General features: G+C 45.9%; 1 protein-coding gene across 2 annotated transcripts in view; it reads left to right on the forward strand.

Annotated features, from left to right (window-relative positions):
• The window catches only part of CDADC1 (cytidine and dCMP deaminase domain containing 1), a 76876-nt gene that overhangs the window by 17812 nt on the left and 31408 nt on the right, over positions 1–27656 (forward strand). The window contains exons 1-5 of one of the 2 annotated variants that reach the window (XM_068125152.2): positions 4225–4350; positions 15628–15743; positions 16021–16204; positions 16456–17067; positions 18780–18832. In XM_068125152.2, coding sequence (XP_067981253.2) covers positions 15696–15743; positions 16021–16204; positions 16456–17067; positions 18780–18832 — 897 coding nt within the window. In that variant the 5' untranslated portion in view covers positions 4225–4350; positions 15628–15695. Of the gene's footprint in view, positions 1–4224; positions 4351–15627; positions 15744–16020; positions 16205–16455; positions 17068–18779; positions 18833–27656 lie in introns of those variants that run through there. The other variant, XM_068125151.2, reaches the window with a different exon arrangement.

Consider the following 27656-nt stretch of genomic DNA (forward strand, 5'->3'; position numbering starts at 1 on the left):
AGGGGGAAGCACATGGTCATTCAAACACATGCATCATGCCCCCGAAGGGCCACAATGCATGGTCATACAATTGGGACCACTCCTCTTAATAGGAGTAAGACCCCTTAATCCACCAGCAGGGCATTACTCCTGCCAGGTCCGATTTTACAGGCTTGATCACTGTTTTAGGGCCCCAGTGAGGGCCTGCCTTTTTTGCTTGTGAAAAAAGGTAAAAAGTCAAACATTCGAACAGCCTCGGACGTGCACCTTGACCCCATGGCCAAGGCACAACGTCAACAAGGCTGTCCCCATAACAATACACATGCGCCTCAACCCCGAGGGAGAAGCACATGGTCATTCAAACACATGCATCATGCCCCCGAAGGGCCACAATGCATGGTCATACAATTGGGACCACTCCTCTTAATAGGAGTAAGACCCCTTGATCCACCGACAGGGCATTACTCCTGCCAGGTCCGATTTGCATGCAGGTCTACCAGCGCTTTTAGGGCCTGCGCAAGGCCTGCCTTTTTTGCTTGTGAAAAAAGGTAAAAAGTCAAACATTTGAACAGCCTCGGACGTGCACCTTGACCCCATGGCCAAGGCACAACGTAAACAAGGCTGTCCCCATAACGATACACATGCGCCTCAACCCCAAGGGGGAAGCACATGGTCATTCAAACGCATGCATCATGCCCCCGAAAGGCCACAATGCATGGTCATACAATTGGGACCACTCCTCTTAATAGGAGTAAGACCCCTTAATCCACCGGCAGGGCATTACTCCTGCCAGGTCCGATTTGCATGCAGGTCTACCATCTGTTTTAGGGCCATAGCCAAGGCCTGCCTTTTTTGCTTGTGAAAAAAGGTAAAAAAGTCAAACATTTGAACAGCCTCGGACGTGCACCTTGACCCCATGGTCAAGGCACATCGTCAACAAGGCTGTCCCCATAACAATACACATGCGCCTCAACCCCGAGGGGGAAGCGCATGGTCATTCAAACGCATGCATCATGCCCCCGAAGGGCCACAATGCATGGTCATACAATTGGGACCACTCCTCTTAATAGGAGTAAGACCCCTTAATCCACCAGCAGGGCATTACTCCTGCCAGGTCCGATTTGCATGCAGGTCTGAACGTTTTGGGCCCGCTCGGAAGGCCTGCCTTTTTTACAATGAAAAAAGGTAAAAAGTCAAACATTCGAACAGCCTCGGACGTGCACCTTGACCCCATGGCCAAGGCACAACGTCAACAAGGCTGTCCCCATAACAATACACATGCGCCTCAACCCCGAGGGGGAAGCACATGGTCATTCAAACACATGCATCATGCCCCCAAAGGGCCACAATGCATGGTCATACAATTGGGACCACTCCTCTTAATAGGAGTAAGACCCCTTAATCCACCAGCAGGGCATTACTCCTGCCAGGTCCGATTTGCATGCAGGTCTACGAACCTGTTTTAGGGCCCCAGGCAGGGCCTGCCTTTTTTGCTTGTGAAAAAAGGTAAAAAGTCAAACATTTGAACAGCCTCGGACGTGCACCTCGACCCCATGGTCAAGGCACAACTTCAACAAGGCTGTCCCCATAACAATACACATGCGCCTCAACCCCGAGGGGGAAGCGCATGGTCATTCAAACGCATGCACCATGCCCCCGAGGGGCCACAATGCATGGTCATTCACTTGGGACCACTCCTCTCAATAGGAGTAAGACCCCTTGATCCACTGACAGGGCATTACTCCTGCCAGGTACCCTGGGCACGAGGTGCCACAAGGTCTCTCAGCCAAAAGGCCGCAACTTATTAGTAACTCCCAACCGCAACCAGGTCGACTCCATATGATGAGTGGATACCAGAGATAACGTCACCGCGTGGCAGGCGGTGCGTATCGCTCCCAGCAAGGTGCAGCAGCAGCTGTATGGGACACCTTGCTGGCGGTTCTCCACTGATGATATGAAGGTCGCATAGTGACTGATATAAAAACCGAAAGGGTCACAGAGTTACAAGTGTATGGAAAGCCTCACTGCGTTGCCCTGATGAAGCCCCAACAAGGGCGAAACCAGGTCGGTAACTGTGAGTTTTGCATGCACTTGTGACAGTATCTGTATTTATAATCCGTAATGACGCACTGCTAGATGGTTCCTCTGGAACTTTGCAGGCAAGGCGGACGTGCATGGCGATGACGTCATGTTGTCCGCTCATTAGGTTGGAGAACCAGATTACAGATACCATTATTAGTAACTCCCAACCGCAACCAGGTCGACTCCATATGATGAGTGGATACCAGAGATAACGTCACCGCGTGGCAGGCGGTGCGTATCGCTCCCAGCAAGGTGCAGCAGCAGCTGTATGGGACACCTTGCTGGCGGTTCTCCACTGATGATATGAAGGTCGCATAGTGACTGATATATACACAAAGAATTAAGTTAAGCACCCCCCCGTTTTTTTACAACCTCGCACATTTCAAGTTTGTTGTCGTCAAAACAGTGTAATATACCCATGATATTGCTATATTTTCTGGAGAAGTGATATTATGGTCACATAAAAACATAACAATCATGCCGTTTTCAATATTTTATTCTGAATAATTTAAGGTGAAATTTTTTGGGAATTTTAGGCATATTTTCACCTCAATTTAAGTATGGAGCTATAGGTCCATCACGGACAGTGTGGATGACGTTTATGTTTTCTAACGTACAGTCATTGTTCTGAGAAGACCTCTAGCGATCTTTGCGTCAATAACGTGTGTAGGACCCACGTGATCGGATGGAGCAAGGTGCTGTGACAACCATCCCCTGGCCTACGTACAGTCCTGACCTGAACCCCCTCGAGCACGTTTGGGACATGTTGGGATGACAAATTGCGAAGATGGTCCCTCCAATAGCCAATCTGGATGAATTGGAACGTGCATTACATCGGGAATGGAACAACCTGCCACAGCAACGCATACGACGGCTTACAGGGTCTATGAGACGTAGGGTTGAGTCAGTGATCCGATCACGTGGGTCCTACACACGTTATTGACGCAAAGATCGCTAGAGGTCTTCTCAGAACAATGACTGTACGTTAGAAAACATAAACGTCATCCACACTGTCCGTGATGGACCTATAGCTCCATACTTAAATTGAGGTGAAAATATGCCTAAAATTCCCAAAAAATTTCACCTTAAATTATTCAGAATAAAATATTGAAAACGGCATGATTGTTATGTTTTTATGTGACCATAATATCACTTCTCCAGAAAATATAGCAATATCATGGGTATATTACACTGTTTTGACGACAACAAACTTGTAATGTGCGAGGTTGTAAAAAAACGGGGGGGTGCTTAACTTAATTCTTTGTGTATATATATATATATATATATATATATATATATATATGTATATATATATATATATATGTATATATGTATATATATATATATATATATATATATGTACATATGTATATATATATATATATGTATATATGTATATGTATATATATATGTATATATGTATATGTATGTATATATGTATATGTATGTATATATATATATATATATATATATATTGTTATGAATTTGAGAATGGTGTTTTTTTATTGTTGTAAAAAATGTCACCCTCCTTCCTCCAGTTGTTGTGTATAAAGGTCAAAGGGCGTCCCTTAGTTAGGTCATATACAATCACGTAGCCAAATCATAGATCTCCCTGTTTAGTAGTTATCTCCTTATTGTGTGTATTAGATTAAGGCTGTGTCTTCCATTAATTGACACTCCATTGCACCGAATCCAGACAAGGTAGTATCCCCTTTCAATTTCCCCAGAACCTCCATTGGATTCCCCTTTCCTCAATTGCCAACTGCATTGAGCGGTTTGCTGAATTCTGCTGCAGCTGTGGGTTGTTGTTTTCGCTGCAAGACTCCATTAGCCACGAGGTCATCTCGGAGCCGAAGGTGGGAGGAGTCGGCCCAGCGCCGGGAACAAGGCGTGGCCTTGCCAACGCCTCCTCTAAGGGCGGGATCGGTGAGCCCTCGCGGCCAATCAGGGCCGAGGCGACCTCACCGATGGGCGTGTCCTGGAGGCCGGCGGCTTGATTGCCCGAGGGAGATATAAGCGCGCGCGGAAGCCTTTGTAGGCGTTGCGTCAGAGATACGGCAGATGCGTGACCCAGCGGATTTCTGCAGAGAGCCGCTTCAACCAGCCCCGTTTCAACCAGCCGCGTGAAGCCCTGACGGGGCAGCGAGTGACCCTGCCGGTGTGCGGTGTAAAGCCGAATACAAGGAGCTGCCGGCTCCTCGCTTCCCGCCCGGAGTGGACCTGCTCGCTGTGCCCTGTGATTCCACCTGCTCATCCCTCCAAACCATTCCTGCCATCCCATCCTCTTGTGTACGTGAGTTTGTTTTGTTTGTTCTGTCCTGGGTTAAGTAAGACTGTTTATAGGTAAGCTAAGGTGCACTGTGTCCGCTTCTTCTTCTTCTGTTTTTATTTTATTATCCTTCCTCCTCCTTGGTTTCTTTTAATTGTGTAAATATTAGTGATAAATTATAGTTGTATTTCAAACCCTTTTTGTCTTCTTCTTCTTCACATCCGTCGTCTTTGTCTTTTCCCCATTGAATACCTGTGGCACGATTTGGCCAACGTTCAGGATCGGGTTAGTCTTTGTTAACGGTTCGTGCCGCGGCTGCCATCCGCTCGGCAAATTAACATCTTATCTGCGGTCGCGAACGAAGCTGCTCACCTGCCTCTGGAGGGAGCTTGTGCAGCTTCAGGGACCACGTCGGTCAGTCACAAACGAGGGGACTAACCCCCCGTCGAGAAGGGATCCGAGGCCGACGTTGGGTACCGTAACAATATATATATATATATATTTAACGTTTTTTTACACAGTGGAGGCTCGTGGGAAAGCTAACACACTGAATGGATCAGAATGTAAACGAAAGAAACAGGATGCAAAACATGCATGAATGGGGAAGGGATTTTGGGTGGGGTTAACAAGGTTTTCTTTTTACTTCCGCCACCGAAGGTGGATGGATGTACACTGTGTGACCAAAAGTATGTGGACACCCCTTCTAATTATTGGATTTGGCTGTTTCTATACCCATTGCTGACAGGTATATATAATGAAGCACACAGCCATGCAATCTCCATAGACAAACATTGGCAGTAGAATGGGCCATACTGAAGAGCTCAGTGACTTTCAACGCGGCACCGTCATAGGATGCCACCTTTCCAACTAGTCAGTTCGTCAAGTTTCTGCCCTGCTAGAGCTGCCCCGGTCAACTGTAAGTGCTGTTATTGTGAAGTGGAAACGTCTGGGAGTAACAACAGCTCAGCCGCAAAGTGGTAGGCCACACAAGCTCACAGAACGGGACCGCCGAGGGCTGAATTGCGTCGTGCGTAAAAATCGTCTGTCCTGGGTTGCAACACTCACTATCGAGTTCCAAACTGCCTCTGGAAGCAACGTCAGCACAACAACTTTTCGTCGGGAGATTCATGAAATGGGTTTCCATGGCCGAGCAGCCGCACAGAAGCCTAAGATCACCATGCGCAATGCCAAGCGTCGGCTGGAGTGGTGTAAAGCTCGTCGCCATTGGATTCTGGAACAGTGGGAACGCGTTCTCTTGAGTGATGAATCGCGCTTCACCATCTGGCAGCCCGACGGACGAATCTGGATTTGGTGGATGCCAGGAGAATACTACCTGCCCGAATGCATAGTGAACCACCTTTAGAGGCCATTTTTCCCTGCAGAGCAGGGGTTGGCCTTTTTCGGCTAATGCTCTTGTGGCTGAATGGAAGCAAATCCCCGCAGAAATGTTCCGACATCTAGTGGGAAGCCTTCCCAGAAGAGTTGAGGCTGTTATAGCAGCAAAGGGGGAGACCAACTCCATGTTAATGCCCGTGATTTTGGAATGAGATGTTTGATGTTTGGGTGTCCACATACTTTTGGTCATGTCGTGTCGTTTTCAACCATGTCTGTTTGTCGATCTGTTGGTGAACAGGATATCTAAAAAAGTTAAGGGCAGATTCAAACGAAATTTGGATTCAAACGAATGACATGGACAGTATTATTCAATTTTGGTGAAGATTGGAATCCGGATCTGGATCAGAGAATTTTTAAAGTGATTCTTCACCATTGAGAGTGATGCAGCTAAAACCAATATATAGCAGGATATCTCAGAATGTTGTGGACGACTTATGCCAAAGCTAGGTGAGCGAGTTGGTTAGGCCACAAGAACAAGCCGAATAGATTTTAGTTCAGGTCCGTATCCAGATCTGACCTATAAGTGGGATACAAAATGTAAATTGTTCAACCTGGTGGAGGTTTCAGTTGAGGTTGTTGGAGAAAAGGAAGGTTTTTATCCAAATCCAATATTTTTATTACCCTCGCTAGAGGAGAGGGTATCACATTGTCAGTTTGTCTGCACAGCACGTAAGTCTTTTATGTGTTTTATGTTTGTGTCCTTGTGTTTTATGTGTTGTTCTTACACGAGCCTCGTCTTTGTATACAAAAAAATACCAAAAAACCGTCTATCAATTACGTCTACACTATAAAAGGAATCATGTGTGTGTGTGTAATCTTGGGTCTGTGTGAGTTCCAGGCCCCTCTATACCTTTAAACCCCTTAACATTAACAACCCCAAGACCCCTTAATACCTTTAGACTCTTTACAACCTTAAGACCCTCAAGACGCAAACCATCAAGACCCTTAATACTGACTCTCAATACCTTTCTATCCTTTTAAACCCTTTATACCCCTTTCGACATTTCAGACATTACAAGATCCTTTATACACTTTCAGCTCTTTCAACTCCTTTAGACCGAAGATGGATGGTAACCTTTACTCTTTTGACCATTTAGATCCTTCATTTGCAATTAACTAGGGCATGCCCGTACTATATATATGCCCGTACTATATATCTATCTAAAATTATATCCCCCCCCCTCTATTTACATGAAATGGTTTGGTTCATTCGCAACGCCAAAGCGAACGGCGAACGGCTTGCGAGTACAGTGACAATCCCCCCCCTCTATTTACATGAATGGTTTGGTCCATTCGCAACGACCACAGAACCCCCCCCTCATGCAATGGTTTGGTCCAAAGCGAACGGCTTCCGGAGTTTGGTAAAGCAATCGCCATCGCGTGCACAAACGCGCAGGAAAGCGAATGAATCGCAAATTCGTTTTTATTAGTGATACGAATTGAATTGGGAGAAATTGGGAGATGAATGAATTGGGAGAAATAATGCGCATAAGAAATCGAATTACGTACCGTAATGGCGGTCAGCTCGTAACGCGCTCAGCTCCGCTCGTGCTCGTCTCACATCGGCCACGCCTACGCAACAAAGCGTTCTGTGATTGGCTGCCGGAAAGCGTGCTGCCGGACAGTCGTCACTGTCCGGAAGTTCGCAAATCGCAGTTAGGATGAATCGTTTTAATTTAATCGCAGTTTGAATTCGTTTTAAAACATAGTTTAACGGCAACATAGTTTTCCAACGTGAAATAAATGAATACGCTGTCAAATGTGCCGTCCGAGGCAGAGTCCGATCGCCACGTTCGGCACACGTGATAGCTCGCTGCTCTCTGATTGGTTGAAGCGTTTTTTGGACATATCTCGGTAAGTACTTGTCCGATTAATATGAAACCTTGAAAAGGCACATCCTCGGGTCCCCAGCAATATACCTGGCAAGTTTCAAGTATATCGGACCGGTAGTTGTCGAGAAACAGCGGTCACAGACACACAGACACACAGACACACAGACACACAGACACACAGACACACAGACAGACACACAGAGATTGCTGGAATTATAGATAGATAACCGTTCATTTTGTAAATCCTTCCATTTATTTGCCACACAAACACACCTCACAAAACAATTTCTGGTGAGGATCTGCAATCTCTGATTGCTCTTTCTGGTTTTACCCTGCATTGCCTGGGTCATTCGTGATCAATATAGTCCCAATTTTCAACGTTGGGCAACCAGTGGTTTGGGGTGAGATGCAAAAATGATAGACATTTGTTTGACAGACCTTTTTTGAACGATACTTTATAGGAAAGATTTCTTAGTGAAGTTTCCCTGCAGGCCCGGTGTGCAAACCGATTTCAAATCGTTATATGCATGCCAGACTTGAAGACCAATGCTCGTTGTGGCTTCTTTTGGGGCTGTCAAGATGGCGGTGCATGACTTTTGACATTTAGCCATGAGAGCCAATCCAGTTAGTACAAGAGATTAGTTGGGACAACGTTACTTGTTGACTGTTCAGTGCTCTCTCGACTCTGACTATGGGATTGACATGGGATTTATGAAGAAGAGAGTGTATGTGAGTGTCATTGTTACGCACAAGTAGTGTGTGTGTGTGTGTGTGTGTGTGTGTGTGTGTGTGTGTGTGTGTGTGTGTGTGTGTGTGAGTTTCATTGTTAAATGGTTAAACCTTTGATGTTTATAGGTTTACGAGTAGGCTTATGCTTCGTATTTTGAGCCGAATGATGAAAGATATCATTTTACCATGGTGACAATAGAGTTGTGTGCAGATCTCAATATGAGAGACTGACACAGTTCAGGTATCTTAGCGAATAGGTGCACACAGTCTGGCAACTGAGAAAAGTAATAGTAAACAGGTAGATTAGTGAGAGGGTTAAAAAAAATTGCCAAGGTTATGGACGACATTATTGCTGAAGGACGACATTATTCTCTTCTTTCAAAAGGAACTTCAATGCAAGAGGAGGCCATTAGGACCACCAAGTCAGTGCAGTCTTGAAAAAAATATTCCTGTACCCCTCAATCTCAAATGTTTCTAAGGTTCCAATCCAATTCCAGTTTAAACCTACCGCCACCCTTCCAAGGAGACCATTTCATGCGTTAAATACTCTGACTGAAAGAGCCCTGCCTTAATGTCACCCTCCTCTTTTTTTACTCTCAAGCTTCCTGGTCATATCATTGTCAATTCAGCAGAAACACTCTTCTCCAATTATTCCCCCCATATCTTTCATAATCCTGAACATCTCAATCAAATGCCCTCATTTTTAATGTATAAAGTCTCGTCTCATTTAGCTGTTCCTCATAACTTAGCGTGGTTCGCCCCGGAATCAATATCGTAGCCCGATGCTGAACCCTCTCTATGGGCTAATTGAGTCAAGACAACTGTTTAAACATAAAAGAGTAACTTCCCATTCTCAGAACTGGTGACCAAAACTTTCACCAACTCAGAAGTGGGATGGAAAAGATATTTCAGATGAGGCCTCACTAAATTATTATACAGTATTTACCGTGGATGGAGAAGCCTGGTGTTACCTTAGCGGTTAGGGTGCCGGCTTGGGATCCTAGGATCCTGGGTTCATAATCCCGGTCGATCGCTGAATTAACCCCAGGGGGGTTGACTCAGCCTGCTCAGCCTGTCATCCTTCCGAGGTCGGCAAATTGAGTACCAGTTCACTGGTAATTCCCTATGTGTCGCAAGAGGCGACTAACAGGGTTGGCGGCAGGAAGGGCATCCGGCTGTAAAACATTGCTTCAAAAAGGGGACCACGGTGCCTGAAATAGGCCAACCCCTGCTCTGTGGGGAAAAATGGCCTCCAAAGGTGGTTCATTTACCTTACATTTCTTTATGTTAAACTGCATTTACCAATCTTTTACAATACCTGTGAAAGCATCTAGACTTTCCTGAATCTCTTCGTCCCCCTCCATACCCCCCCTCCCCCATCTCCTCTCTACCTGCCCTACAACTTTCTTATCACCTGCAAATTTGGATAGCCGACTCTTAACCCCACTATTTATGAATAATAATGGTGCTAGTCTGACCGCTGAGGTACCGCACTACTTACATTCTCCCGTCCCTCCCACTCACAGCTACTCTTTGCTTCCAATCACTAAGCCAGTTTACAATCCAGTTAGCAACTCTACCAGCCACTCCACAAACTAACCATAGCTAATAACCTCCTATGTGGCACCTTATCAACTACCTTCTGACAGTCTAGACTCCAGATACACTACATCCGCTGCACTTTGCTCATCCAGCCCAATCAGAATCTACTTCATAGAATTCCAATAAATTTGTTAAACATGAACTCTCTTTGATAAATACGTGTTGACTGCCTGTAGTTTACAATTATCTAAATAGATCCCCATCTGGTCCCTAATTAACGTACCCAACATGTTCCCCACAACTGAAGTCAAACTAACAGGTCTGTAAGTTCCTCCTCAATTCTTCTCTTGATTGTTTATTAAATAATGGTGAAACATTTGCTGCTTTCCAATCCTCTGGTACCTTGTCTTGATTCCAGTGAGATATTAATGATATCCGTTAAAATCACATGTATCTGCTCAGCCACCTCCTTCAAAGCTCTTGGATGCATATTGTCTGGCCCCGGAGCTTTATACTTCTACCTTTCCAAACTGCTTCTTTACTTTCTCTGTCTGTGATACTTCTGTGACAAATGCCTCGTCTCTACTAGCATGTTCAGGCTGGTTGTTTACTTGTTTTGTGTAACTATACTCACCAGAATGGCTGCACGAACCTGTCTGCACATGAGGCCTAACAGTTACAAATTTCTTCGAAGTATATAAATTTCCTTCTGAATCATCATTTGCGAAAGATTATATTCGACTTCTTTACCATCTGATGTCAGTATTTAGTTTTAGGTGAAATATTTGGTTTGTTAATCAACCGGTGGTTTGTCGTTTGGCATTTATAAAACTTTATATACCTTGGTGTCCTTACCTATTCCCTTACCTGATTGGTAGTCCACTGCAAACATAAGAAATCATTTTAACCTAAAAATTTTAATACAACCACATTGAAAGGTCACCACAACCACCTCTCCCTCGATGGTAGAGAGGTGATCGTTATAATTTAGATTTCAATATTATTTTTTAAAGCTCAGCATGCATGGATTGTGGCTGTCCTGTTGGATTCAAAAATCCCAACTCCTGCATACCATTTGTCACGTCACCAGCGATTAAGACCACTGGATGCCGAATGGCCGAACGTTTTTTTAATCTCCTGAGGCCAACACCCGAATTCTTGGCGGTATGACGTGCGCGAGATGGAGACTGCGAGACGTTTACCTGACAAAACACACAGGTTTATTCCCGAACCCAACACCATGCAAACAAGACAAGGATAATTAAACAATAATGATTTTAATGAAAATCAAGCAAAGAATGAAAATGAGGGCTGAGGTAAAACTTAAATTCTAGTTTGAGGTACCTCCAGCAGTTACGAATACAACACAGGGGAAAGATAACAAACAACAACAACAACAACAACATGCATTTTAAAGGCCATTTTCCCCGCTAGAGCGGGGGTTAGCCTTGCGGTCCCCATGACAATCTTCTCCATTTTGCCCTATTTTCTGCATCTCTCCTTGTTAACCCCCTTGCCCGCATTTCTTCTTCCACAATCTTTAGCCAAGTCTTTCTCGGTCTTCCCCGTCTTCTACATTAATTTCTACTTCCTTCTACAACTTCTACTACTTCCTTCTACATTCATTTCCATCACTCTTCTCAACCAGTCACTTTCATCCTTCCTCAACACATGACCAAACCATCTCAACCTGTTCCTCTTCACAGCATCAATCACAGGCTCTATTCCCATCATTTTTCGCAATTCATCATTTGTCTTCCTCCCTCTCAACGATACTCCGCACATCCGTCGAACCATTCGAATTTCCACCCTTTCCAACCTTCGTTGCTGCTCTACGTTCATTACCCATGTCTCGCTCCCATAAATCATAACACTTCTCACACATGCATCATACACCTTTCCCTTCAGCTTCAACGACACTCCCCTCATCATCAGCACGCCACTCAACAACAACAACATGCATTTTAAAGGCCATTTTCCCTGCTAGAGCGGGGGTTAGCCTTGCGGTCCCCATGACAATCTTCTCCATTTTGCCCTATTTTCTGCATCTCTCCTTGTTAACCCCCTTGCCCGCATTTCTTCTTCCACCATCTTTAGCCAAGCCTTTCTCGGTCTTCCCCGTCTTCTACTTCCTTCTACATTCATTTCCATCACTCTTCTCAACCAGTCACTTTCATCCTTCCTCAACACATGACCAAACCATCTTAACCTGTTCCTCTTCACAGCATCAATCACAGGCTCTATTCCCATCATCTTTCGCAATTCATCATTTCTCTTCCTCTCTCTCAACGATACTCCGCACATCCGTCGAACCATTCGCATTTCCACCCTTTCCAACCTTCGTTGCTGCTCTACGTTCATTACCCATGTCTCGCTCCCATAAATCATAACACTTCTCACACATGCAGCATACACCTTTCCCTTCAGCTTCAACGACACTCCCCTCATCATCAGCACGCCACTCAATTCCCGAAACTTCTTCCATGCACATCTCACTCGAGCAACCGTTGCCGAGTCTGATCCACCTTCTCCATTCAGCATGTCTCCGAGGTAGCAAAATGTTTTCACACCTTCCAGCTTCACACCGTCTCCAAGATCCAACTCAACATTTCCTCCATCTGCAGCTCCCTCTGTGCACACCTTACATTTGAATGTAGCTGCCACACTGGTTAATGACCCTCTCAGACCACTACATTTTTGATGAACCCACTCAGCGCACATTGTACACTGAATGGAGTTCACTCCGACACCCTTCCTACACACAGCACAGGGCCACTTCCCAGTTCTTTCCACCTCACCACATGCTTTACCACTTGCCATCACCTTCGTCTTTCCGATATTCACCTTCAGACCTTTTGTCTCCATACATTCCTTCCACGTGTTCATCTTTTCCTTCAGTCCATCCATACTTTCCGCAATCAACACCAGATCATCTGCATACAACAACTCCCACGGTAAACCCTCCTTTACGTTCTGAGCCAGCACCTCCATCACAGCTACAAATAGTAGTGGACTTAGTACCGACCCCTGATGCACTCCCACCTTCACCTCAAACTCACCACTGTTCCCGTCCTTCGTCCTTACAGCTGTGTGCGCTCTTTTGTACATTGCCATCACTACTCTGATCAACCATTCCTCCACTCCTAACTTCCTCAATGCCCATGTCAATACTTTGCGTGGAACGCGATCGAATGCTTTCTCCAGATCAACAAACCCAAGAAACAACTTCTTCCTCTTCTCCATGTACTTGTCCTGCAACTGCCTCACAATGAAAAGCACGTCTGTCGTTCCTCTTCCTGGCATAAATCCAAACTGCATTTCGTCGATCTTCACTTTCTTCCTTATCCTCCTCTCCAACACCCTTTCCAATACCTTCATTCCATGCTCCAATAACTTTATCGCTCGGTACGAGCCACACTCCAGAGGGTCACCTTTCCCCTTGTATAGAGGGACGAGGGTACTCAGTTCCCAATCCACTGGAATGCGGCCTTCTTTCACCACCAGATTACAGATCTCTGTCATTCTCTTCACACCCCAACTTCCTGCTGCCTTCAACATATCTCCCACAACTCCTGTCGGCCCTCCCGCTTTTCTACCCTTCATTGCTTTTATCGCTTCCTCAACTTCCTTCTCAGTTATCTTCTCTGCCGGTCCTAAAACTGGGTTACTCTCTATGTTGCCATCCCATTCATTCTCTGTATTCAACAGCATTTCCATATATCTTTTCCATCTTCCTTTAATTCCATCTGGGTCGACAACGATTTGTCCCACTTCATCCTTCAAGCAGCTCACCCCCATCACATCACACCTCTCTTTCGCTATCTGCTTTGCAATCCTGAATACCGCTCTCTGACCCTCTTCCAAATCCAAGCGTTCTCCGAACATTTTCCTACATGCCTCCTGCGCCTTTGCTACCTCTTTCTTTGCAGCCTTCCTGGGAAAGATAACAAAATAAAATAAAATCCCTTTTTATAGTCCACTTAGCTCGTCCAACGAGATCGTTTGGTGAGGTCTGAAGTGGTGGCCAAGTCCAACGCTTCCCGTGCCCAAGCACACAATAAAGCACCGGCCGATGACGCGAGCGCACTGAGCCGTGAAGCGAGCAGCCAAGACGGCCCTCTCAGTGTTCACCACGGTTCCAGAGCAACAGCGTGGCCTCCAGCTCCCTTGTGCCAACAATAAATCGAAGCTCCTTAACGATCGTCGCAGAAAAATGCTGTCCTCAAAAGCACACAAAATGGCCAAGCTTCTTCACCAGGACCAAGCGAAACGTGCTTTTTCTTCTTCTTCAAGCTTCAAGATGACCTCCCAACGACCAATGGCAAAGCTCTTTCCAACTCACCCCATGCTCCTCTCAGCCAATCATGAACTTCAGGGATGTGGCCTACCGGCTCTTTCTCCACCTCCCCATCACACCATCCCATAGGCGTAGCCTTTTTCATTATTAGGTCCTTTTGGCGGGGCTTAGTCCGATCGGCTCTGCTTGGGTTCTGTCGGCCGTTGTTGTTGTGTAAAGGAGGTTTTCATGGCCGGCCTTGTCAGCAAAACGTAAAGGGAAAGTTACAGAGGGGAAATCACGTTCTGGGGAAAATTAGCCTTGATCCATACACTAATTAGCACTGCTTCACCCCTCGTGTGAAGACACATAAGCAATCTTAAGTTGCAGTTTCCCTACTTAAGTCTATTGAGATTTCTCCTCTGCATCCATGGTCCATGCTACAGTTATACAATCCTACCTTTCCTATGGGATTCTTTCACGTACCCCCATAAACGTAACAATAATATCCCACCTCCCCAAGAGGTTTTTCCTCCTTGAAAAAACGCCGTGTTAAGACGTATAAACATCTTATCGTGCCATTTTGGTGGGAGCACCCCCACCAGAAGTAAAACAAAAAAAATTAACCACAAACAAAAAACATTATAAACCACAAACACATATGATTACCTTTTTTAAAAGAGTTGCTGATGCTGTTTAACACTACACTGAAAGAAATTTGGAGGAATCCTGACATCTGTGAGGCAAATTTTACTTGTGGAACCGAGCAAAGATCTACTGTAATCTATATACACCACAGTGGTTAAAACATGATCCTGCCACTAATGTGGCATTTTTCGTGGCGGCCTTTTGGAACAGTTACTACTAGCTGTTTGACACGAAACTGAAAGGGAGGAAACCCGTGGTGTGTTCAGCTACTAAGCAGCTCGCTAGCGCTTGCCAAGCCAGCCGCTCCTTATCAACAGTTTTGAATGGAATGCTTGCTCGAATGCTTAAGCCAATAAACTTGACACTGACCACTCTCCCCGCCCCCCCCCCCCCCCTAATGTTATTGAGGCTCGACCCTATATCTACTGTAATCTATATATCCCAGAGAGTAATGACCCTTCATGCCACCCCCATAGTGAGCAGGTGTACTGGTTCTTATAAAAGAGACAAATCATGACAGCATGTGGGATTTAAAATTGGAATCTGAGCATCACGAGATAAGTGCTTAGATGGGAACACTATAAACAAGCAGTTGAAATGATTTCAATGTGCGAATGTGTAAAATTATTGCTGTTTCATCCAGAACAGGTCTAAGAATTCCAACAAGTCATCTGTGGTTACAACTGTATAGAAAGCATCCTTTGGTTCCAGAAAGTTCAGAATTATAACTATTCTAAGATCAGGTCAGATAAGAGTATAGACTTGAAGCCTACAGTTATTGCCTTGCTGTGATTCACACTAACTTGCACTGCCATCCCAACCCTTCCCATTCCCCTCCTTTCACCCTCACCCATTCTTGCTCGCTTCTCTTTCAGGTTTTTCCTTACGAAAGCCTCGGCCACGTATCTCCCACAGTACTTTACACTCAATCCTCAGCCTGTGGATGGAGAAATCCCCTTTAGCACGTTCGCCCCAGTGCAAAAATGCTGAGGTATGGAATTGTTCAAGTACTCAAGTGAGCACAAGTTAACTTTACAGCTGACTTTACCTTCCGTCTTCCATCATGCAACTGCCGTTTTGGCACTGCCCTACACTGCAGGTTAAGTTGGATATGATTTTGCAAACCTATACCCAGAAGGAAAGCCATTAAATAAAACTTTGACCATAAAATACAAGACCTTTTGATCACTCACCTCATAGATGTTGCTGGATATCTTTCATGGTTTCTCAGGTTTCACTCCATTCTTTGCAAACAACTCCCATGACAGGTGTCCATTCTGCCGGTTGGGTTGGTGGTGGTGTTGGAGGACAAGCTGTTGGGCATGTTCTGCTCAGGTTATGAACTGCATGCAGGACAGGCAGCCATTGTGAGCCTGGGTCAGCGGCTAAAGGACTCTGAGGTCTTCATATCGCGACGTCCATGCTCCCAATGCTCCAAACTCCTTTTGAACGGTGCATATTGATAATAATACATTGATAACCGACTACATAAATGCTCATTACTGTGGTAGCTTGCAACTGAAAACATGCATGCTAAGAAACATGTGACCCAGGCATTTTGGATGGTTGCTGTAGAAGCATATCGACTTGATATCGATGAATATCTGACCTCAATTCCGTTTTACTAATCGATGTCCCTTCAAAACCTGTTATATTTACAACATTTGTTTTCCCAAATAAGTTTAACTCTTCTCTCTCGGCAGCTGGAGTCAAACGCCTGGTCTTCTGGCCCGGAGAACTGGAGGTCAGTCCGTCCAAGGTGAATTGGACAAAAAACAAGAGCAAAAAACAAAAACAAAACAAGAACGAAAAACAAGAAGAAAAAACAAAAACAAGAACAAAAAACAAGTCTATTGAACAGGCGGAGAGTGAAGTCGAGATGAATGCTTATGCAGTCTCGCGTATGAGCAGCTCTTTGATCACAGCTTGTGTCGAACCCCCGAGTGTTCCAGGACTCGTGACGTCAGCCCGCAAAGCTCCGCCACCTTTTCCTCTTTCAGGGGATGAGGATTTTAAAGAAAGAGAGCAAGATGAATGCAAGCAACTCTGTAGAGATTTCATTCCATCAACAAAGATACACCGTCACATGCTGCAACTCTGTCAGCTGCCCCATGTTTGTGATACAACAAATTTCAGGCGACTGCGGCGAGACATGCGGCAGACGTTGAAGTACCTCGCTGCTGTAGCGGCACAAGTCCCCATTAGCAAGAAATTTGGTTTCCGACCCTTTTCTACGGGAACTGAGCTGTCAAATGAAGAAAAGACACTCTATCGCCACTGCCTAGTTTCAGCATTGCTGCTTACTGGCCGTTCAGGTAATAACCTGTTGCTCTGTAACAACGTTTCCATTTCTGTATTCCCAAGAAAAGCTATTGGCTAACTCTCCAGGTATTATTTAGATGACCCATGCCAGATTTTTTTCTTCCAGAAACATTTTATTTACTGCTAACGTCCCAGCATTAACCAATATACATAATTATTTGCCAAAAAAAAAAATATATATTATGAACAGGGATCAGGGATTATGTGCTTGCTTGCTTTTCAAGTTGCCGAAAGCATCAGGTTTGTTCATCATTTATGCTTTGTTATGGTGACCAACAGCGACAGGTGTTTATACATCTCACTGTTACGTTGTTATCTACAATATAATGTGAAGCATGGTGTCTGTCCATGCGTTTGTGCGTTCGGCTGTCTCCCGTTTCTGGTGGCCGCTTCCGGCGCTGCTTTTGAAAAGCTCCCTACACAGGCAAAGCTCAGCATTCAAGCAGAAGCAATGCATAATACCAAATGAGATACATTTTAAACATATACATACAATGTGGAATCTCAGTTTGTTTATTAACAGTGGCTTAAGATACAACCTCGGCTGATAAGATGGCCTCGAGGTATGCACACTCCCCACGTCCACGCACACCTCTCTATCTCTGCGTCTCTCTGTGTGTGTATGTGCACGGTCATTAAGCATAACATATCACTCTTTACTAACCCCCCCCTCCTCCCCTCACCTTTCTCTTCTTTTCTCCCACCGCCCCCTCATCCCCCTCTCTCTTCCTCTGCCACTCCCACCCCCCTCTCTCTCGATCTATCTCCCACCCCTCTTTGTCTCTGTGGGTGTGCATGTGTGCGCGCATGTGCACGGTCATTAAGCATAACATATCATTCTCTTTACTAACCCCCACCCTCCCCCCCCCTCTCTCTCTCTTTCTCTCCCTCCGCCACTCCTCTCTAGCTCCCACCCTTCTTTCTTTCTTCTTTCCCCCATCTCACTCTCTCTCACTCTCCTCCCTTCCCTTCTCTGTTTCTCCCCCACCCCTTTACCTACACTTCCTCTCACCCCCCTCCACTTTATCCTCTCCTACCCCACACCCTCCTCCCTACATTCCCCTCTCTTCCCCCTCCGCTCCCCCCTCTCTTAATATTCCCTCAAAAAAGGGGGTTTGTGTTGCCCAGTAACGCCGGGTACCTTTGCTAGCATATAATCTATGCTTGAAAATTGCACTGTACAAGCCAGGAAGCCGGTTCAGAACACGTGTGCTCTGTACAAGCCGGAAATTGTATTTATTACATTAGGAACTTTGTTCAGAAATCCAGGGATTAAGTTTAATGACAATATCAGTGAGTAAACTCAGACCAAATGAAATGCTCAATGCTTTAGATTCACTTTTAATGTAGGCCAACTTTCTTTTAAAAATAGACCATAGCACTCACAACAGCATTTCAGGCTTTAATATGGATGGAATCAGGGCTCATAAGCTCTCTATCTGCACATAGGCATAGCTGACTGGGGAAAGAAAACACGAGCAAAGCCACACACAATGCGCCCAAAACATATACGCAGTACAGTATTAACAAGTTCTGACTCATTACATCTTGTGAGAAGCTAGAAGGAACTTTGAGTCATTCGTTTGAATATTGAAACCAAATGCAAAATGAAATGGACAAAATGAAATGTTGAATTACATTGTCATCTCTCCTCTCCCACTCCCCCATTTCCCATTCTCTCCACCAAATAATCATCCATTTACAGAAGACCCAAAGACAGGTGTGGGTTCAGTCATTTGGACAATGAAGGACGGGACAGTGAGTATTGTACACCGCTCCTTTCCTATGCAATCTCCAGGCGCTGCATAACGTCATTGCCGGGCACCGAAGGGGGCTCGGCAATGACCCACGCTGTAAGGGTGCACTCAGTTTTCACTCTGGTTGTTTGTTTTATTGTTTTCTTGTTTGTTTGTCTGGGCAATATCTCACCCATTCTTTGAGCTCGAAAGCTGAAATTTTGGCACAATAGTGAGTAAGTACTTTGTCAAAAACCGTATTTTTTGTTTTTTGATTAATCAATTAATTGATTGGTTAATGAATTATTATCGAGTAATTAAGCACTTATATACAGTCATGTGAAAAAGTAAGTACACCCCATGTAAAGTTTTGACTTTTTCAACATATTTCAACATACAGCTATTTGATCTTCATTTCAACAATATTGATAGATAAAGGTGATATAATATAACAAATATCATGAAACAGTTACATTTTGTAGTCCATTGTATAATTTAAATAAACATAAATGCAAATTTCGCATGTGGAAAAAGTAAGTACACCCTTACATTTATCACTACTTCAAATACCTAAAATTCGAATCAGGTGCACCAGCTCAGGTGCAAATCAGGTGCAAATGATTAGAACATTGTTAGAGAGGATCTTGGAGGAACCTGTCTTATTTAAACCTCAGACATTTAGTTTGGTTTGCTCTTTGTTGTTGAAGTGTGTGGCGTCACCATGCCGAGATCAAAAGAGCTCTCTGAGGCCTTCAGAAAGAAGGTTATAGATGCCTACGAGTCTGGGAAGGGATTTTAAAAGATCTCCAAACAATTTGAAATCAATCATTCGACTGTCTGGAAGATCATCTACAAGTGGAGAAGATTCCCAACAACTGCCAACTTGTTCAGGCCAGGCCGCCCCAGCAAGTTCAGCCCGAGAGCAGACCGCAAGATGCTAAAAGAAGTCTCTAAGAACCCCAGAATGTCATCACGGGACCTACAGGTAGCTCTTGCCACTGTTGATGTCAAAGTGCACGAGTCTACCATTAGAAAGAGGCTGCACAAATTTTATCTACGTGGGAGGTGTGCCAGGAGGAAATCTTTGCTGTCCAGAAAGAACATCAGGGCAAAACTAAAGTTTGCCAATGAACACCTAGGCAAAGATCAGCACTTCTGGAACAATGTGCTCTGGACAGATGAGTCAAAGGTAGAGCTATTTGGCCACAGTACCAGAAGACATGTTTGGCGAAAACCAAAGACAGCATTTGACCACAAGAACCTGATACCAACTGTAAAGCACGGTGGTGGAAATATTATGGTTTCGGGCAGCTTTGCTGCATCAGGGCCTGGGCAGCTCACCATCATATAATCCACTATGAATTCTTCATTGTACCAGAGGGTGCTTGAGGATAATGTGAGGCCGTCTGTCGGAAAGTTGAAGCTCAACCGAAGGTGGACCTTGCAACATGACAATGACCCTAAACATACCAGTAAATCCACCAAGGAATGGCTGAAAAGAAATAAATGGAGGTTTTTTTTTTTTTTTTTTGTATACTGAATCGAGGCTCGTGAAAGAGCTGAAATGGCCAAGCTGAATGGGTTCTGGAATGGCCAAGTCAAAGCCCGGATCTAAATCCCATCGAGATGTTGTGGGGGGATTTGAAACGAGCTGTGCACGCAAGAAACCCCTCAAACATCACACAGCTGAAAGAATTCTGCATGGAGGAGTGGGCAAAAATTTCTCCCAGTCTATGTCAGAGACTGGTAGACAGTTATAAGAAACGCCTACTTGAGGTTCTTTCTGTCAAAGGGGGCAATACCACCTATTAGAGCCAAGGGTGTACTTACTTTTTCCACATGCGAAATTTGAATTTATTTTTATTTAAATGATACAATGGGCTACAAAATGTAAATGTTTCATGATATTTGTTATGTTATATCACCTTTATCTATCAATATTGTTGAAATGAAGATCAAATTGCTGTATGTTGACATATGTTGAAAAAGTCAAAACTTTACATGGGGTGTACTTACTTTTTCACATGACTGTATTTCCTTTCTCTTCTGGGCATTATCTCAGGCACCTTTTGAGCTAGGAAGCTGATATTTGGACATGCCAATTGTTACATATCTATGTGAATTAATATTCAGATCTTTGCTTATCCGTGTGTAGTATATTAAGGGTTGTTGTGATTGGAGGGTCAGGAGCCCTTCTGAACCAGTGGCCGGAAACGGAAGTGACCAAAAACGGAAGAAGAAAAGACACGAGGGAACAGGACGAGGATTCTTCTTGATCTTCCTCACCCCGCGACGACAAAAGGTGGAATCGACCTCGCGCTGCGTGGAAAACAGAGGCGTTCCGAAACCCGTTTGGCGAGAGGAGTTACCTGGACGCGTAACTACCTTTTGACCCGTCAAGTCCCCGTGAGTTCGTGCACGGAACCAAGCGGTCGCACGTTGGGCCACGCGCGCGTTGCAAACCGCGCTTGGTTTTGCCCCGTCTACAAGGACGCGTACGGGTCGCACGTCGAGCCTCGCACGCGTTGCAACCCGCGCTTGGTTTTGCCCCGTCTACAAGGACGCGTACGGGTCGCACTTTGGGGCCTCGCGCGCGTTGGAAGCCGCGCTGGATTTTGCCCCGTTGCTTGGCAAGGAGGGGCTCTGCAGCAGCTGTCCCCGGTACGAGACGGCACGTTTGGAGCACGTCCGCCCGGGGTTCGTTCAACCGCCCGTGTGCGGAGACGAGAGACATTGTGAGGAGCAGAGACCGAAAGGGGGTGTGAGTACTCACCGGGACACACATGTATAAGATGGCCATCTTAATCATAGGGAATTGATTGTGAATTGGGAATTGGTGATGATTATGTATTGTTGATTGCTCGGGGAAAATCTCCGTGGTTGTGTTCTTGAAATATAGTTGATGGTTGTGTCATTGAAATTGTTTGGTATCATTACCATAGAAATATATCCTTGAACATCAGTTGTCTCTGGGATGAAATTCATATGGCTTGCGTGGCGAAAGCGCATATATAATACAGCTTTCTGGCGAAGTTCCTCTCACGGTCCGGGGGTCACTGGGACCAGGTATTCACCGAGGGGACCACGTAAAAGAATTGGGGGCTCGTCCAAATTACGATTCGCAATTGGGTCTACGTCCGGGATTTCAAATTGTATAAAATAATAAAATAAGAATTTTTTATTAATTAAAATTTATTAATTAATTATTAATTGGAAAATTTTTTGAGAAATTGGGGTAAAGTCTTGGGTGAAGGTTAACAGGTGTTAACGATAAGCACCATGGCGTTTGTGGCACAGAACTTTGGGCAAACCCCGAGTGAGGCACAGTTCCGAGCGTTGCTAAAGTCGGACCTCTTGAAATTGGCCAAACATTTTAACTTGGAGGTCCGAACTAATTTGAGGAAGGCAGAGTTGCAGACCACGGTGATACAGTCTATGGTGGGATTAGGAACATGGGACGAGTTAGCCTGGGAGTGGCTACCTGAGGAACCAGAAGACGTGGAGCTCCGGAAACTGGAGTTGCAATTACGGAGCCAGGAACGGATCAAAGAAGAAGAAAGGAAAGCAGAAAAGGAAAGAGCAGAAGAAGAAAGGAAAGCAGAAAAGGAAAGAGCAGAAGAAGAAAGGAAAGCAGAAAAGGAAAAAGCAGAGGAAAGGAGAATGGAACGAGAACTCCAGGAAAGGCTAAAAGAAGAAGAAAGGAAAGCAGAAAAGGAAAGAGCAGAAGAAGAAAGGAAAGCAGAAGAGAGGAGAGAAGAGAAACAAGCAGAGGAAAGGAGAGTGGAACGAGAACTCCAGGAAAGGTTAGCAGAAGAAGAAAGGAAAGCAGAAGAGAGGAGAGAAGAGAAACAAGCAGAGGAAAGGAGAGTGGAACGAGAACTCCAGGAAAGGTTAGAAGGGAGAAAAGCAGAGGAGAGAAAAGCGGAAAGGGAATTAAAGGAACGTGACATGGAGCTTCAGCAAGAAATCAAATTCAAGGAGCTGGAGTTAATGAGAGAACGGGGAGAGGCACCACCCTTGCTGACGGGGTCGACACCTAACCAGAGAACCTGGGATGTGGGCAGACATGTGAGGCTGGTTCCACCGTTCAGTGAAAAGGAAGTCGCGAAATTTTTTCCACACTTTGAGAAAGTGGCTCGACAATTAAATTGGCCGGAGGAGGCCTGGACCATACTCGTGCAAAGTGTGCTGGTGGGGAAAGCTCAGGAAATTTATTCGGCGCTACCAATGGACCAATGTGCAGATTATGAGGTACTGAAGAAGCACATCCTCAAAGCCTATGAGTTGGTTCCGGAAGCTTACAGGCAAAAATTCAGGAATGCCAGGAAGAGGGAGAGTGAGACCCATGTGGAGTTTGCCAGAGTGAAAGAAAACATGTTTGTTCGGTGGTGTGAGTCAAAAGGAGTCGGGAAAGACTTCGAAACATTGCGGGACTTGATCCTGGTGGAGGAATTTCAGCAGTGTGTCCACGAGGACATCAAAGTGTACCTGCAGGAAAAGAAAGTACCAAAGTTGTGGGACGCAGCCACCATGGCAGATGATTATGCCTTAACCCACCGAATAGGGGTCCACAAACCTAACTCCTCGCCTAGACTTCAGCAGGGGAGTTCTGGAACACCCGGGGCAGAGAACGACCTTACATGGCGGCGGCCTCGAGAGGATTATGGGGACAACTATGATACCCCAACTGTTAGAAATCAGAGGGCTACGGGCCCAAGACAAACTTATTTTTCGGGGGGCTCAAGGCCGACCCCGAGGTTCTCCCCCGGGCCGACTTGTGCGTTGTGCCATAAAACTGGACACTTGATGTCCCAATGTTACCTCCGGAAAAGGGAGAACCCGGAACGGAATCAGTCTAGTGCGACTCCGAATGCACTGGCAAGTGTGAGAAGTCAGTCTTGGAGAGCAGAGCTGGGGGAAGATTCCCCTGTCAAAGGTACGGCGTCCCGGGAGAACCTTGTTCAGGAGGGCTACAAACATTTCATTTCAGAGGGGTTCGTGTCGCTGGATGGCGACCCGAGTAACCAGAAGCCAGTTAGGGTATTGAGGGACACAGGAGCCCACCAATCGTTGATGCTGGAGGGCATTTTGCCATTGTCGGAGAAGACGGCAACTGGGGTTAGTGTGCTTTTACAGGGGGTCGGGGGCTATGTTAAAGCTCCGCTTCATGTCATCCAGTTGAGTTCTGAGTTGGTATCAGGGCCGGTCACCGTAGGCTTACAAGCCACCCTTCCTGTGGAGGGAATCTCTTTTATTATCGGGAATGATTTGGCCGGGGGGCGAGTTTCGGGTAATCCAATAATGGTGGAAAAGCCCAGTAAGGAAAATAACACCACTCGGTTAGAGATGGAGATTCCGGGTATCTTTCCATCCTGTGCAGTGACTCGGGCTATGGGTAGAAAACACGCGGAAGAAAAGGAGGAAGAAAGAGAGGGGGAGTTGGAACCTTTAGAGGTACGGGAAGACCACTCGGAAAAGGGAAATAACCAGGGGAGGGATTCCCAGGAATTTCGAGAAATGGTAGCGTCTGGAACAAAAGGGGACGTGGAGAGTCAGTCGGAGACAGCGGGGAACGAAGTGGAGCAAACCGCGCTGGTCCGAAGGAGACTAGTGGAAGAGCAACACGAAGACTCGGAGATCCAGAGGTTAATTGAAAAAGCCGTTACGGAAGAAGAGGTTACGAAGATACCTGTGGGGTATTTCATGAAGGGGGAAACCCTAATGAGGAAATGGAGGCCACCGGAGGTGCCCGCAGACGATGAGTGGAAAGTTCACTATCAGATTGTGGTGCCACCGCTGTACCGGAAGGAGATCTTGAGTTTGGCACATGAGACCCCTTGGGCCGGGCACCTGGGAGTGAACAAGACCTGTGACAGGATATTGGTACATTTTTTCTGGCCGGGATTGCGACGGGATGTGGCGGGGTTCTGCAAGTCCTGCCATACTTGTCAGCTGGTGGGAAAGCCGAATCAAAAAATCCCACCCGCCCCGTTAAAGCCAATTCCAGCTTTTGAAGAGCCATTCAGCCGAGTCATTGTGGACTGTGTGGGCCCTTTACCCAAAACCAAAGCTGGACATCAATACTTACTGACCATCATGTGCGCATCCACCAGGTTCCCCGAGGCAGTGCCTCTGAGGAAAATAACGGCGGCAGTTATTGCAAAGGCCTTGATTAAATTTTTCACCTGGGTTGGTCTACCTAAGGTCATCCAATCTGATCAGGGTTCCAATTTCATGTCCACGCTTTTCCAGCAAGTGGTACACCTGTTGGGGGTGGAACAAGTAAGAGCCAGCGCATACCATCCCGAGAGCCAAGGGGCCCTGGAAAGGTTTCACCAGACTTTAAAGAATATGATCCGAACGTATTGTTTTGAATGTGCCAAGGATTGGGATGAAGGGATACCCCTATTGTTGTTTGCGGCGAGGGAGTCCATGCAGGATTCCTTGGGATTCAGTCCGTTTGAACTGGTGTTTGGGCACGCAGTGCGGGGACCGTTGAAATTGGTGAAAGAACAGTGGTTACTACAGGAGTCCCGGACACCGATGGTGGAGTATGTGTCCACAGTGAAACACCGATTGGCAAAGGCATGTGAGGTGGCACGACGGAACTTGAGAATGGCCCAGGGGAAAATGAAGGAGAGACATGACAAGACCTCACAGATAAGGAATTTCAGTCCTCTGGACCGGGTGTTAGTATTGCTGCCCATTCCAGGTCAGCCCCTCCAGGCTAGATATTTCGGTCCTTATGCAGTGGAGGAGAGGGTGAATGAGACAAACTACGTGGTGACCACTCCCGACCGACGGAAAAAGCGACAGTTGTGTCATGTCAACCGACTGAAGAAATATCATGAGAGGGAACCGGTGGAAGACGTAGTTCCTGTCTCCCCTGTCGTACCGGTGAAAATGGACGGAAACGCCGGGGTGAAGTTTGATAACTTGGATGACCAGGCCTGCCCCAAATTGACGAACACCGAAGTGTTGAGTCATTTGGATGAGAAGTTAGGTCATTTAACAAGGGAACAGCAAGGACAACTGTCCAGCTTAATGTTCGAATTTAAACATTTGTTCACAGATGTACCTGGTCGTACGGACTTAGTATATCATGATATCGAGGTGGGGGATGCCACTCCAGTGAAACAACACCCCTATAGGATGAACCCGGTGAAGATGGAGTATCTTCGGAAGGAGATGCAATATATGTTGGACAATGACATCATCGAACCAAGCAACAGTGAATGGAGCTCCCCATGTGTGTTGGTTCCGAAACCCGATGGCAGCTTCCGGTGTTGTACAGATTTAAAACGGGTGAATGCAGTGACCAAGACCGACTCCTATCCGCTCCCGAGGATTGACGACTGTATTGATCGAATAGGCCCAGCTAAATTTGTTACCAAATTTGACTTGCTGAAAGGGTATTGGCAGATCCCTCTTACCGATAGAGCCAAAGAAATCTCAGCTTTGGTCACTCCGAATGGGTTATATCAGTACAAGGTCCTCCCTTTTGGGTTGAAGAACGGGCCGGCTACATTTCAACGACTGATTAATAGGCTCATTGCAGACCTGGAAGGGGTGGAGGCATATCTGGATGATGTAATCATCCACACCATGACCATGGAAGACCACATTAAGCAAATCCATGCATTTTTTCAGAAGATGTCCGAGGCAGGTCTGACCATCAACTTAGCCAAGAGTGAGTTTGTAAGAGCACAGGTAGTGTTCCTCGGCCATGTAGTAGGGCAGGGTCAAGTACAACCAGTGACCGCCAAGGTAGAAGCTATCGATCGCTTCCAAGTCCCAAAGGGGAAGAAAGAGCTGATGAGGTTCTTAGGTATGGCGGGGTGGTACCGGCGGTTCTGTAAGAATTTTTCGGATGTGGTAGCCCCTTTAACGAGTTTGTTGAGAAAGGAGACCCCATTCGTTTGGGATGGCAAATGTCAGGCGGCCTTTGCCCATGTCAAAGCGATACTAATGAGCTCTCCGGTCCTAACCGCTCCGGACTTTCAAGCACCTTTCAAGTTGGCCGTAGATGCAAGCGATGTGGGGGCTGGAGCGGTCTTGTTACAGGAAGATGAGGATGGGGTGGACCACCCCGTGTGCTACTACTCCAAAAAGTTCAATAAACATCAGGCAAATTATGCCACCGTGGAGAAAGAGACCCTGGCTCTCCTGCTAGGGCTTCAACATTATGAGGTGTATTTAGGAATCACGTCCTTTCCCATAAAGGTCTTTACGGATCACAACCCCTTAACCTTCATTCAAAGAATGAAAAATAAAAATCAGAGGTTGATGAGATGGAGTTTGGCTTTGCAGGGGTTCAACTTGGAAATTGAACATGTACGGGGCCGGGATAATGTCGTGGCGGACGCTTTGTCCAGAGTGAATTACCTTTGAAAATCTCTGGGGGTTTTGTGAGAGTTTGTGGCTTTAGTTTTGAATTGTGATGATTGTTGCCCAGGGGGGAACTGATAATGTGGGGGGGTTGAGTTATCTGGTTTGTTTCTCCAAATTAGTTATCTGGTTTGTTTCTCCAAATTGGCCGGCAAAGAAAGTTTTCGCTGGGGTCAAACTTTCTTTCTTGAAGGGGGGGAGTGTTACATATCTATGTGAATTAATATTCAGATCTTTGCTTATCCGTGTGTAGTATATTAAGGGTTGTTGTGATTGGAGGGTCAGGAGCCCTTCTGAACCAGTGGCCGGAAACGGAAGTGACCAAAAACGGAAGAAGAAAAGACACGAGGGAACAGGACGAGGATTCTTCTTGATCTTCCTCGCCCCGCGACGACAAAAGGTGGAATCGACCTCGCGCTGCGTGGAAAACAGAGGCGTTCCGAAACCCGTTTGGCGAG

This window comes from Myxine glutinosa, chromosome 8, assembly GCF_964187855.1.
Source record: "Myxine glutinosa chromosome 8, kmMyxGlut1.1, whole genome shotgun sequence".
Classification (NCBI taxonomy): domain Eukaryota; kingdom Metazoa; phylum Chordata; class Myxini; order Myxiniformes; family Myxinidae; genus Myxine; species Myxine glutinosa.